Source organism: Thalassophryne amazonica, chromosome 5 (genome assembly GCF_902500255.1).
Source record: "Thalassophryne amazonica chromosome 5, fThaAma1.1, whole genome shotgun sequence".
NCBI classification, from domain to species: domain Eukaryota; kingdom Metazoa; phylum Chordata; class Actinopteri; order Batrachoidiformes; family Batrachoididae; genus Thalassophryne; species Thalassophryne amazonica.
This window is the reverse complement of record NC_047107.1, coordinates 89247516-89260600: the sequence shown is the minus strand read 5'-3', so window position 1 is coordinate 89260600 and position 13085 is coordinate 89247516. Positions and strand designations below refer to the sequence as shown.

Sequence of the window (13085 nt, the reverse complement as noted above, 5' to 3'; positions counted from 1 at the left end):
AGAAGCTTTGCCAATTATCAATGAAGCCCACCTCATTTTTTGGACACCACTCAGACAGCCAGCAATTCAAGGAGAACATGCGGCTAAACATGTCACTCCCGGTCTGATTGGGGAGGGGCCCAGAGAAAACAACAGAGTCCGACATTGTTTTTGCAAAGTTACACACCGATTTAATGTTAATTTTAGTGACCTCCGATTGGCGTAACCGAGTGTCATTACTGCCAACGTGAATTACAATCTTACCAAATTTACGCTTAGCCTTAGCCAGCAATTTCAAATGTCCTTCGATGTCGCCTGCTCTGGCCCCCGGAAGACAATTGACAATGGTTGCTGGTGTCGCTAACTTCACATTTCTCAAAACAGAGTCGCCAATAACCAGAGTTTGATCCTCGGCGAGTGTATCGTCGAGTGGGGAAAAACGGTTAGAGATGTGAACGGGTTGACGGTGTACACGGGGCTTCTGTTTAGGGCTACGCTTCCTCCTCACAGTCACCCAGTCAGCCTGCTTTCCCGACTGCCCGGGATCTGCCAGGGGGGAACTAACGGCGGCTAAGCTACCTTGGTCCGCACCGACTACAGGGGCCTGGCTAGCTGTAGAATTTTCCACGGTGCGGAGCCGAGTCTCCAATTCGCCCAGCCTGGCCTCCAAAGCTACGAATAAGCTGCACTTATTACAAGTACCGTTACTGCTAAAGGAGGCCGAGGAATAACTAAACATTTCACACCCAGAGCAGAAAAGTACGGGAGAGACAGGAGAAGCCGCCATGCTAAATCGGCTAAGAGCTAGTAGCTACGCAACCTAGCGGATTCCTAAAAACACACAAAGTGAATAATGTGTAAATAATTTAGAGGTGATTCAGCAGAAGGAGTGCCTTAATTAAGGCACCAAACAGGCCATGAAGCAGCACAGGCAACGCACGACAACAGCGAACGCACGACAACGGTGCTAAAATAAAATAAAAATCGACTAAACACGCTGTGGAGCAGCACAGATAACGCACGACAACAGTGCTAAAAAAAAAAAAATAAAAATAAAAAAAAATAAAAAAATAAAAACGAAAGCGTTAGCAAGCTAGTTAGCTTGCCAACGCTGATGAAAGTTAGCTGATAAAAGTGTTCCGTCGCGATGTTTCGACCGTTAGAGGTCTTCCTTAGGCGTTGGAGCACGGTGAAAAAGTAAAAGAAAAAAGTAAAAAGGTAAAAAAGTAAAAAAGTCTTGAAAAAGACTGTTAATTCAAGTCCAAAGCAGCAGGTAGCAGTCTCTGTGTAAACAGTCCCAACAGAGAGCCAAAATTCTGATGCAATCTCACTCCCAAGTACTGTGCCAAGTAATGTGCCAAGTACTGTATTTTCCAGAAGAGTATAAGTCACAACTTTTTTGTAATCACATCTTTCATTTGAGATTTTTGTCCATTGTTGTAGTGTACTTTTATTATTGACATTTGTTATTTTATTATTGCAGTTTGCTTTTGTTTAGAAGCTTTGATGGCTGGAAAAGACCAATATAAATACAGTAAAACTCTCATATAATGGATTCAGGTGGACCAGGGAATTTTGTCCATTATAATCTGTTATCTGTATAAAATGGACAAAATCCACTATATGTATGTAACGGATTAGTTACAGTCAGTAGGTGCCAAATGATCTACAGGGAATCCCCTGCAGCAGTTGGGCTTATGTATTTGATTAAACGTCTGACCTTGAATAGGGGGCCTGCCTCATTTAATGACCGGGTCAAAACTTTGTCTGAAAAATAAACGCCTGCCTTAAATAAACACCGGGCATTATGTGCATTCAAAATGTTACATTTGGTTGAGTCACTCTTTTTTTCTAAGTCCGCTGTGGAGTGGTACCTTAAAATCCTAAAGCCTGATTTATGCTTCTACAACTCCATAACTCTGTGGCCACACAGTGACGTCGGGTGCACGTGACCCTTTTATAGCTCTTCATCGTGTTGGTGGGTGTCCGCAGGAACAGTGGCTTTTTTCATTTTGTCCCTCAACGAGCTCCACTTCTTTATACAATCATCAACCTCCAAACCAGTGTTACGGTACGTGCAATTTCCCTCCACGAACTGCGAGTCATTTGAGTGTCTTTGTAGCGTTTAGACTCCCTGTTGTAAAGTTGGTCACATTTGTGAACTTGCCAAACGTATTTGATCCATGACTTCAGACTTCAGACAACTTTATTGATCCCAAAAAAGGGCAATTACGTTTACACTCCAATTACCTCAGACAAGATACAGCATTTAATCCACAATTATTACTTGTTTACAGTATTAATGGCACACATCAAAATTAAAGACAACACATATACATTTGACATTGTTTACGTGCACTGAACTTGAAGTAGTCCGTCTTCTGAATTGAGGCAAAGCGGGTGAAGGCCGCAGCAGGAGGGGCCAGCGCCTTCCGGCCTGGGGGTTGAAATGTAATTAGCGTGCACCCTGCAAAAACTTTTAAAATATGACGGGAGAGGAAGGAGTGAAAACGTAAAAGTGACCAATCACAGCCCTTGCGGTCTCCGTCGTTAAAGCAGGTGCGCGTCAGGCTATGAACAGGGTTCACAGCCATGCAGAGGGCTCTGATCTAAAGAGGCTGTCTTTGATTCACCACACCCAGGGATATGTGTGAAACTGAACACCATATTACAGTATTTATTGTTAATAATCGCTGGCCTTGAATAAAGGCATGCCTCGTTTAGGTGCCGGGTCCGAGCACAGTTTGAAATTAAATAAATAAATAAATACCAAGGTCCAGACCTCAAGGATCTCAGTGGTGGGTATGACCATGTACACACTTGCCTGAAAATGTTGGAGTATGACGATGCTTTTGACTAAATGTATTTCTGTGCTGACAGAATTATATATACAGTACAATCCAGAGTTCTTATTTTAACACCAAAATTACTGTGTTGCTGTACCAAATTCGGTATGTAATCTTCTCCTCTTTGTCCTGCTGTACTTATTATTATGTACAATATCTCTTATATCTAAAAGTGTTGTGTTTATATTTTCCAGTGTTTGAGCCATTTTCAAGAGCAAAAGGTACAGTAATACAATAATAGTGGTTTTGCTTTCTTCATAGGTTGTTCAAATGAAGAACTCCATCCAGAGGCCCCCTGCTGACTGATAACAAGCACAACCTTGTGCGTGTGTGGGAGCTCATAAGTGTGTGCACATAACCTCCACCCACTGTGTGTGTGTGTGTGTGTGTGTGTGTGTGTGTGTGTGTGTGTGTGTGTGTGTGTGTGTGTGTGTGTGTGTGTGTGTGTGTGTGGCACCATGCTGTGGACAGTGCTGATAGCACTTGTCGTGCTTCTGCTGCTGCACACTCAGCTGTCTGCGTGCTTAAGGGAATTACGCACCGCGGGTTCCAACTCCCTTGCCTACACGTCTTCATCATCCTCATCTTCCTCCTCCAACGCCACTCAGCAGCGACTGCCTGGTGCCATAATTATTGGTGCGCGAAAAGGAGGAACCAGAGCCCTTCTGGAGATGCTCAACCTGCACCCAGATGTAGAAGTGGCAAAAGCAGAGGTGAAATACCCACTTACTTATTATCACATGGCCGGCGCTCACGGGGGGGATCACTCAATGTTTTATTGCAGTGCTTTAAAAACAAGAAAAGTGAGCATAATAAAGTCAAATCAGAACTGGAACTTTAGGGACCAACCCTTTTTCAGTTTGAATGACACTGCAAAGCTTTCTTTACATTACAAAAATGTATTTTTTATAAAACTGCAGTCAGTTTAAAGCTACAGTGTGCAGGATTTAGTCCCATCTAGTGGTGAGGTTGCAGACTGCACTATGCCTCCCGATTTTGTTTCCATTCACCTTTTCACTCCTTTGGTGACAGGAATTCATGCTTCTTTACCTCCTCTTTTGATGAACAATTTGTCTGATGGTTTATTTCACAAAAAAATTAGGGCCTCGTTGCGTCATACTAAGCTAAGCTGCTATGTTATAGGCACTGCTATATTAAAGGCACTGCACTGCGGTGGTTTGAATCATATTTATCTAATAGATTACAATTTGTTCATGTAAATGGGGAGTCTTCTTCACAGACTAAGGTTAATTATTCCTATTAATTCTAGAATAGATTTTAAAATTCTTCTTCTTACTTATAAGGTTTTGAATAATCAGGTCCCATCTTATCTTAGGGATCTCATAGTACCATATCACCCCAATAGAGCGCTTCACTCTCAGACTGCAGGCTTATTTGTAGTTCCTAGGGTTTGTAAGAGTAGAATGGGAGGCAGAGCCTTCAGCTTTCAGGCTCCTCTCCTGTGGAACCAGCTCCCAATTCAGATCAGGGAGACAGACACCCTCTCTACTTTTAAGATTAGGCTTAAAACTTTCCTTTTTGCTAAAGCTTATAGTTAGGGCTGGATCAGGTGACCCTGAACCATCCCTTAGTTATGCTGCTATAGACTTAGACTGCTGGGGGGTTCCCATGATGCACTGAGTGTTTCTTTCTCTTTTTGCTCTGTATGCACCACTCTGCATTTAATCATTAGTGATTGATCTCTGCTCCACTCCACAGCATGTCTTTTTCCTGATTCTCTCCCCTCAGCCCCAACCAGTCCCAGCAGAAGACTGCCCCTCCCAGAGCCTGGTTCTGCTGGAGGTTTCTTCCTGTTAAAAGGGAGTTTTTCCTTCCCACTGTCACCAAGTGCTTGCTCACAGGGGGTCGTTTTGACCGTTGGAGTTTTTCTGTAATTATTGTGTGGCTTTTGCCTTACAATAAAGCGACTTGGGGCAACTCTTTGTTGTGATTTGGCGTTATATAAATAAAATTGATTTGATTTGATTTATGTGCAGGACGCGAGTAGGCGAGTCTCACTGAGGAAGCTGCATCTGTGATCATGGAGTCAGACAGAACTTGACGATGCTGTTAACAGGAGAGCCGTGACATGGACCACCTTCAGCGTTTATGTTATTGGTTAAGCTGAGCTAAACCGATAGCTAAAATAAGATAAGCTACCGGGAGCTGGCAAGTCTGGTGGAGGAACACTGTTTTTCTGTGGACAAATGACAGTGCCACACAGTGGAACAATAATTCTACATGGCTGTGTGCAAACACAGCAGGAGTGAAATCAAAGACACTGCTTTCATGGAGTCTTATTGAGACATATGTGATGCTTTTTGTATCTTTTTTATGAATACACTGCAGGTTACAAAGAGGCGGAGACAGACATGTGCTGATTGCAAAATATGAGAATTTGACTTGAAAGACAAATTAAAGCCATATTAAAACATATTAAATTCATAGACAAAGAGCAGCCCGGATTCACTGTGTGTACTGGTCCAAGTCTTGAAGTGGATTGTAACTGTACAGGTGGACTGACTTTCCGGCAGCTTCAAGTCGGTGCCTCACATTACGTCATGATTATATGAGCGATGCGACACGCAAGCAGTGCAAGCTCACTCATCGTACAGGGAGTCCCAAACAGGAAGTGTCAAATTTTGAGTCCACAGTGAAACAGGAAATGTCAAATGTTGAACTCTTCCTGTATTGACACTTCCTGAATTAACAGTAGGGGAGATTTTGTGGGATCTCGAGGGAATTCAGTGGCAAGTTGACACGGAAACAGGAGGTACCAAATTTTGAGTCCACGGTGAAACAGGAAATGTCAAATGTTTTACATTTCCTGGAGTTACAACAGAGGATATTAACCTATTTTTCGTTATGTTCTTTTTTGCATTGATATGTTTATCTTCTGTAAGGTTTTTATGTAACGTTTTGTCTTAATTTAAAAAAGAAAAGAAAAAAGAGAAAGATCTTGCGCGAATATAGAAGATCAATCAATCAATCAATTTTTTTATATAGCGCCAAATCACAACAAACAGTTGCCCCAAGGCGCTTTATATTGTAAGGCAAGGCCATACAATAATTATGTAAAACCCCAACGGTCAAAACGACCCCCTGTGAGCAAGCACTTGGCTACAGTGGGAAGGAAAAACTCCCTTTTAACAGGAAGAAACCTCCAGCAGAACCAGGCTCAGGGAGGGGCAGTCTTCTGCTGGGACTGGTTGGGGCTGAGGGAGAGAACCAAGAAAAAGACATGCTGTGGAGGGGAGCAGAGATCGATCACTAATGATTAAATGCAGAGTGGTGCATACAGAGCAAAAAGAGAAAGAAACAGTGCATCATGGGAACCCCCCAGCAGTCTACGTCTATAGCAGCATAACTAAGGGATGGTTCAGGGTCACCTGATCCAGCCCTAACTATAAGCTTTAGCAAAAAGGAAAGTTTTAAGCCTAATCTTAAAAGTAGAGAGGGTGTCTGTCTCCCTGATCTGAATTGGGAGCTGGTTCCACAGGAGAGGAGCCTGAAAGCTGAAGGCTCTGCCTCCCATTCTACTCTTACAAACCCTAGGAACTACAAGTAAGCCTGCAGTCTGAGAGCGAAGCGCTCTATTGGGGTGATATGGTACTACGAGGTCCCTAAGATAAGATGGGACCTGATTATTCAAAACCTTATAAGTAAGAAGAAGAATTTTAAATTCTATTCTAGAATTAACAGGAAGCCAATGAAGAGAGGCCAATATGGGTGAGATATGCTCTCTCCTTCTAGTCCCCGTCAGTACTCTAGCTGCAGCATTTTGAATTAACTGAAGGCTTTTTAGGGAACTTTTAGGACAACCTGATAATAATGAATTACAATAGTCCAGCCTAGAGGAAATAAATGCATGAATTAGTTTTTCAGCATCACTCTGAGACAAGACCTTTCTGATTTTAGAGATATTGCGTAAATGCAAAAAAGCAGTCCTACATATTTGTTTAATATGCGCTTTGAATGACATATCCTGATCAAAAATGACTCCAAGATTTCTCACAGTATTACTAGAGGTCAGGGTAATGCCATCCAGAGTAAGGATCTGGTTAGACACCATGTTTCTAAGATTTGTGGGGCCAAGTACAATAACTTCAGTTTTATCTGAGTTTAAAAGCAGGAAATTAGAGGTCATCCATGTCTTTATGTCTGTAAGACAATCCTGCAGTTTAGCTAATTGGTGTGTGTCCTCTGGCTTCATGGATAGATAAAGCTGGGTATCATCTGCGTAACAATGAAAATTTAAGCAATACCGTCTAATAATACTGCCTAAGGGAAGCATGTATAAAGTAAATAAAATTGGTCCTAGCACAGAACCTTGTGGAACTCCATAATTAACTTTAGTCTGTGAAGAAGATTCCCCATTTACATGAACAAATTGTAATCTATTAGACAAATATGATTCAAACCACCGCAGCGCAGTGCCTTTAATACCTATGGCATGCTCTAATCTCTGTAATAAAATTTTATGGTCAACAGTATCAAAAGCAGCACTGAGGTCTAACAGAACAAGCACAGAGATGAGTCCACTGTCCGAGGCCATAAGAAGATCATTTGTAACCTTCACTAATGCTGTTTCTGTACTATGATGAATTCTAAAACCTGACTGAAACTCTTCAAATAGACCATTCCTCTGCAGATGATCAGTTAGCTGTTTTACAACTACCCTTTCAAGAATTTTTGAGAGAAAAGAAAGGTTGGAGATTGGCCTATAATTAGCTAAGATAGCTGGGTCAAGTGATGGCTTTTTAAGTAATGGTTTAATTACTGCCACCTTAAAAGCCTGTGGTACATAGCCAACTAACAAAGATAGATTGATCATATTTAAGATCGAAGCATTAAATAATGGTAGGGCTTCCTTGAGCAGCCTGGTAGGAATGGGGTCTAATAAACATGTTGATGGTTTGGATGAAGTAACTAATGAGAATAACTCAGACAGAACAATCGGAGAGAAAGAGTCTAACCAAATACCGGCATCACTGAAAGCAGCCAAAGATAACGATACGTCTTTGGGATGGTTATGAGTAATTTTTTCTCTAATAGTTAAAATTTTGTTAGCAAAGAAAGTCATGAAGTCATTACTAGTTAAAGTTAATGGAATACTCAGCTCAATAGAGCTCTGACTCTTTGTCAGCCTGGCTACAGTGCTGAAAAGAAACCTGGGGTTGTTCTTATTTTCTTCAATTAGTGATGAGTAGAAAGATGTCCTAGCTTTACGGAGGGCTTTTTTATAGAGCAACAGACTCTTTTTCCAGGCTAAGTGAAGATCTTCTAAATTAGTGAGACGCCATTTCCTCTCCAACTTACGGGTTATCTGCTTTAAGCTACGAGTTTGTGAGTTATACCACGGAGTCAGACACTTCTGATTTAAAGCTCTCTTTTTCAGAGGAGCTACAGCATCCAAAGTTGTCTTCAATGAGGATGTAAAACTATTGACGAGATACTCTATCTCCCTTACAGAGTTTAGGTAGCTACTCTGCACTGTGTTGGTATATGGCATTAGAGAACATAAAGAAGGAATCATATCCTTAAACCTAGTTACAGCGCTTTCTGAAAGACTTCTAGTGTAATGAAACTTATTCCCCACTGCTGGGTAGTCCATCAGAGTAAATGTAAATGTTATTAAGAAATGATCAGACAGAAGGGAGTTTTCAGGGAATACTGTTAAGTCTTCTATTTCCATACCATAAGTCAGAACAAGATCTAAGATATGATTAAAGTGGTGGGTGGACTCATTTACTTTTTGAGCAAAGCCAATAGAGTCTAATAATAGATTAAATGCAGTGTTGAGGCTGTCATTCTCAGCATCTGTGTGGATGTTAAAATCGCCCACTATAATTATCTTATCTGAGCTAAGCACTAAGTCAGACAAAAGGTCTGAAAATTCACAGAGAAACTCACAGTAACGACCAGGTGGACGATAGATAATAACAAATAAAACTGGTTTTTGGGACTTCCAATTTGGATGGACAAGACTAAGAGACAAGCTTTCAAATGAATTAAAGCTCTGTCTGGGTTTTGGATTAATTAATAAGCTGGAATGGAAGATTGCTGCTAATCCTCCACCCCGGCCCGTGCTACGAGCATTCTGACAGTTAGTGTGACTCGGGGGTGTTGACTCATTTAAACTAACATATTCATCCTGCTGTAACCAGGTTTCTGTTAGGCAGAATAAATCAATATGTTGATCAATTATTATATCATTTACCAACAGGGACTTAGAAGAGAGAGACCTAATGTTTAATAGACCACATTTAACTGTTTTAGTCTGTGGTGCAGTTGAAGGTGCTATATTATTTTTTCTTTTTGAATTTTTATGCTTAAATAGATTTTTGCTGGTTATTGGTAGTCTGGGAGCAGGCACCGTCTCTACGGGGATGGGGTAATGAGGGGATGGCAGGGGGAGAGAAGCTGCAGAGAGGTGTGTAAGACTACAACTCTGCTTCCTGGTCCCAACCCTGGATAGTCACGGTTTGGAGGATTTAAGAAAATTGGCCAGATTTCTAGAAATGAGAGCTGCTCCATCCAAAGTGGGATGGATGCCGTCTCTCCTAACAAGACCAGGTTTTCCCCAGAAGCTTTGCCAATTATCTATGAAGCCCACCTCATTTTTTGGACACCACTCAGACAGCCAGCAATTCAAGGAGAACATGCGGCTAAACATGTCACTCCCGGTCCGATTGGGGAGGGGCCCAGAGAAAACTACAGAGTCCAACATTGTTTTTGCAAAGTTACACACCGATTTAATGTTAATTTTAGTGACCTCCGATTGGCGTAACCGGGTGTCATTACTGCCGACGTGAATTACAATCTTACCAAATTTACGCTTAGCCTTAGCCAGCAGTTTCAAATTTCCTTCAATGTCGCCTGCTCTGGCCCCCGGAAGACAATTGACTATGGTTGCTGGTGTCGCTAACTTCACATTTCTCAAAACAGAGTCGCCAATAACCAGAGTTTGATCCTCGGCGGGTGTGTCGTCGAGTGGGAAAAAACGGTTAGAGATGTGAACGGGTTGGCGGTGTACACGGGGCTTCTGTTTAGGGCTACGCTTCCTCCTCACAGTCACCCAGTCAGCCTGCTTTCCCGGCTGCTCGGGATCTGCCAGGGGGGAACTAACGGCGGCTAAGCTACCTTGGTCCGCACCGACTACAGGGGCCTTGCTAGCTGTAGAATTTTCCACGGTGCGGAGCCGAGTCTCCAATTCGCCCAGCCTGGCCTCCAAAGCTACGAATAAGCTACACTTATTACAAGTACCATTACTGCTAAAGGAGGCCGAGGAATAACTAAACATTTCACACCCAGAGCAGAAAAGTGCGGGAGAGACAGGAGAAGCCGCCATGCTAAATCGGCTAAGAGCTAGTAGCTACACTAAGCTAGCGGATTCCTAAAAACACGCAAAGTGAATAATGTGTAAATAATTTAGAGGTGATTCAGCAGAAGGAGTGCTTTAGTTAAGGCACGTAAAGATTACACTGGGAAACAAATCGTAATCTAGATAACTAGATCAATCTAACTGCGCAGATTAAACAGCTAACAGATACAGAAAAACACCGCTGTGCTCCGGAACAGGAAGTGATACAATACCGCAGTGAGAGCCAACCACCAGAGATCTAGCAGGAATCCAGTGGAAAGTTGACACTGAAACCGGAAATGTCAAATTTTGAGCACTTCCTGGACCAAAAGGAGATTAACCTGTTTTTCATTTTTTTCTGTGATATGTTTAATCTCTGTAAGGCTTTGTGTAACTTTTTGTTTGTCTCAATTAAAAAAAGAAAAGAATTTTAAAAAAGAGAAAGAGGAGAACTCAGGCGAATATAGGAGATCTCGTGGGAATTCATTGGAAAGTCAACTCTGAAACCAGAAATGCCAAATTTTCAATCAACACTGAAACCGGAAATGTCAAATGTTGAACACTTTCTGGATGAACAGTACAGGAGATTAACCTGTTTTTCAGTTTTTGCTGTGTTTAATCTCTGTCATTTTTTGTGTCACTTTTTGTTTCTCTCAGTTTAACAATAAGAAAAGAAAACTTTAAAAATAGAAAGAGGAGATCTCACATGAATTGAGGAAATCTCACGAGAATTCAGTGGAAAGTTGACACTGAAACCGTAAATGTCAAATGTTGAACAATTTGTGGACCAACAGTACAGGAGATTAACAGGTTTTTCAGTTTTTGTTGTGGCATATTTAATCTCTGTAAGAGGTTTGTGTAACATTTTGTTTGTTTCAATTAAAAAAATAAATATAAAATTAAAAAAGACAACAAGGACATCTCGTGTGGCTAGAGCAGATTTACTGAAAATAAAGTTTGAAGGACCTAAATGAGATGGTGAGAACTTTCCAGGCATGTGAGAGGCAAATAAAGAAGAATGCGTAAATTGGTGGGGGGTTAAGATGGCTGTAGTTGGAGGTCTGGTGAGTGAAGCCTCCCAGAAGCTGAAGTGTTTTAGCCATGCTAATGCTCCCCAGAAGCATTTAATGAAAAAAGTCTGAAGGACCTAAATGATGTTGTTCATGTCTGCAGCATTGCCATATTAGATCAATATAGCTGCCAATATATTGTGCATTTTTCAGATGCATTCTGGCTTATTTTACTTTTTTCAGCTTTATCAGTGCCAGCACAAGTTGAAAGAGTTAGAAGTAATGATTTATAATCTGGTATATAATTTTTTATTTATAAGATAGTGTTGACTGGATTACGATATGCCCTTTAAGTAACAACAATAAAAGACCATTTTAATATGAACCTAAACCAATTCTGTCCATCTGCCAGGTGCACTACTTTAATGTGGAGGAGCACTACCGAAGAGGTCTGGCTTGGTACCGAAGTCAAATGCCCTTCACCCTCTCCAGTCAGCTGACAGTGGAGAAGACTCCTGGGTACTTTGCAGCTCCCCAGGTTCCTGCAAGGATCTGGGACATGAACCCTGCCGTGCGCTTGTTACTTATTGTCCGCGACCCAGCTGAGAGACTGGTTTCTGACTACACCCAGGTCCTCCACAACCGCTTGACACGAAACAAGCCCTACCAGCCACTTGAGGAGCTCTTGCTCCATAAGGACCGTATTGACCCTCGTTACAAAGCACTGCAGCGGAGCCTATACCACCAGCATTTGGCTCGTTGGCTGGAGGTCTTTCCCAGGGATCAAATCCACGTGGTTGATGGTGATGCACTCATCCAGGATCCTTTTCTGGAGCTGCAAAAAGCTGAAAAGTTTCTGGACTTGCCGCCCAGGATCAGCCCGAACAACTTCTACTATAACACAACTAAAGGCTTCTACTGCCTCCTGTCTGCTGGCCATGATAAGTGCCTGGATGAGTCTAAAGGCCGGCCACATGCACCGTTGAGTGTCCATGCTTTTAAAAAGCTTTGTCGCTACTTCAGGAAGCCCAACAAGTTGTTCTTTGAAATGGTGGGGAGGTCGTTCTCCTGGTGCTGATCTGATTACAAGCATTTGGACATAAAAATGTCAAATCATTCAGGGACAATGATGGATAAACTGCGGTGTGACTTAATGTGCACAAACAGACAAATGGAAGGATTTTACTTAAAGTAAAAAATTATTGATACCCACTCAGGTATAGATGGCCAACAAAGACCCCCAGACCAAGATAATTGAAGAATTCAAGCTGCTCACGGTCACCACAAACGTTTCCATGACCAAATTTGTGCCTCAGAGGACAAACGTACAGCCGTGCCAAGTCTGAGACGATCAGTACAGAACTAACTGCTTTTTAGTGCTGACTTGTGGAGGATCTGAGCAGACTGAGATCATGTGGAAATCAGTAGATAAATCCTGAACAGGTGGTTGGTTTGATGTCCGGCGAATGAAATGTTGCACTATGGACTCGCATCCTTCTCAAAGTCAATCCAGGTTCAGAGCTGTTAATATGTGAACACAAAACCAAATCCCGACTTTGATTTTTCTTAACCGCTGTGTTTGTCAGTTAGTTGACTCCATTTGTTAATTTTGTTATTGAAACTATAGGAGGACTTTTAGCTATTTAAGTCTTTGCTTTGATACCAGTCACATTATAGACTTGTTTTTTTAGTTATCTTTTCATTCTTAGAACAAATGTAACCACAGCACTGTTTTGTTTGACATCCTTTGAATAAATGTAATCAGTCCTAATGTCCCAGGCATTATACCGGATTCAACTCAACTCCTGATTAAGACCTTAAAAGCACCATTGTGTATAGAACCACTTCAGCTGGCTGTGGGAGGCATATGGTTGCTTTTGATAGATG

General features: G+C 41.8%; 1 protein-coding gene across 1 annotated transcript in view; it reads left to right on the top strand.

The window, feature by feature from the left end:
• The window catches only part of hs3st1l2 (heparan sulfate (glucosamine) 3-O-sulfotransferase 1-like 2), a 109137-nt gene extending 96388 nt beyond the window's left edge, over window positions 1–12749 (top strand). Inside the window, exons 2-3 of the mRNA XM_034170824.1 lie at window positions 3087–3538; window positions 11611–12749. Of these exons, the coding sequence (XP_034026715.1) occupies window positions 3284–3538; window positions 11611–12276 (921 nt within the window). The 5' untranslated portion in view covers window positions 3087–3283 and the 3' untranslated portion in view covers window positions 12277–12749. The remainder of the gene's footprint in view (window positions 1–3086; window positions 3539–11610) is intronic.
• Window positions 12750–13085: the final 336 nt, after the last annotated feature.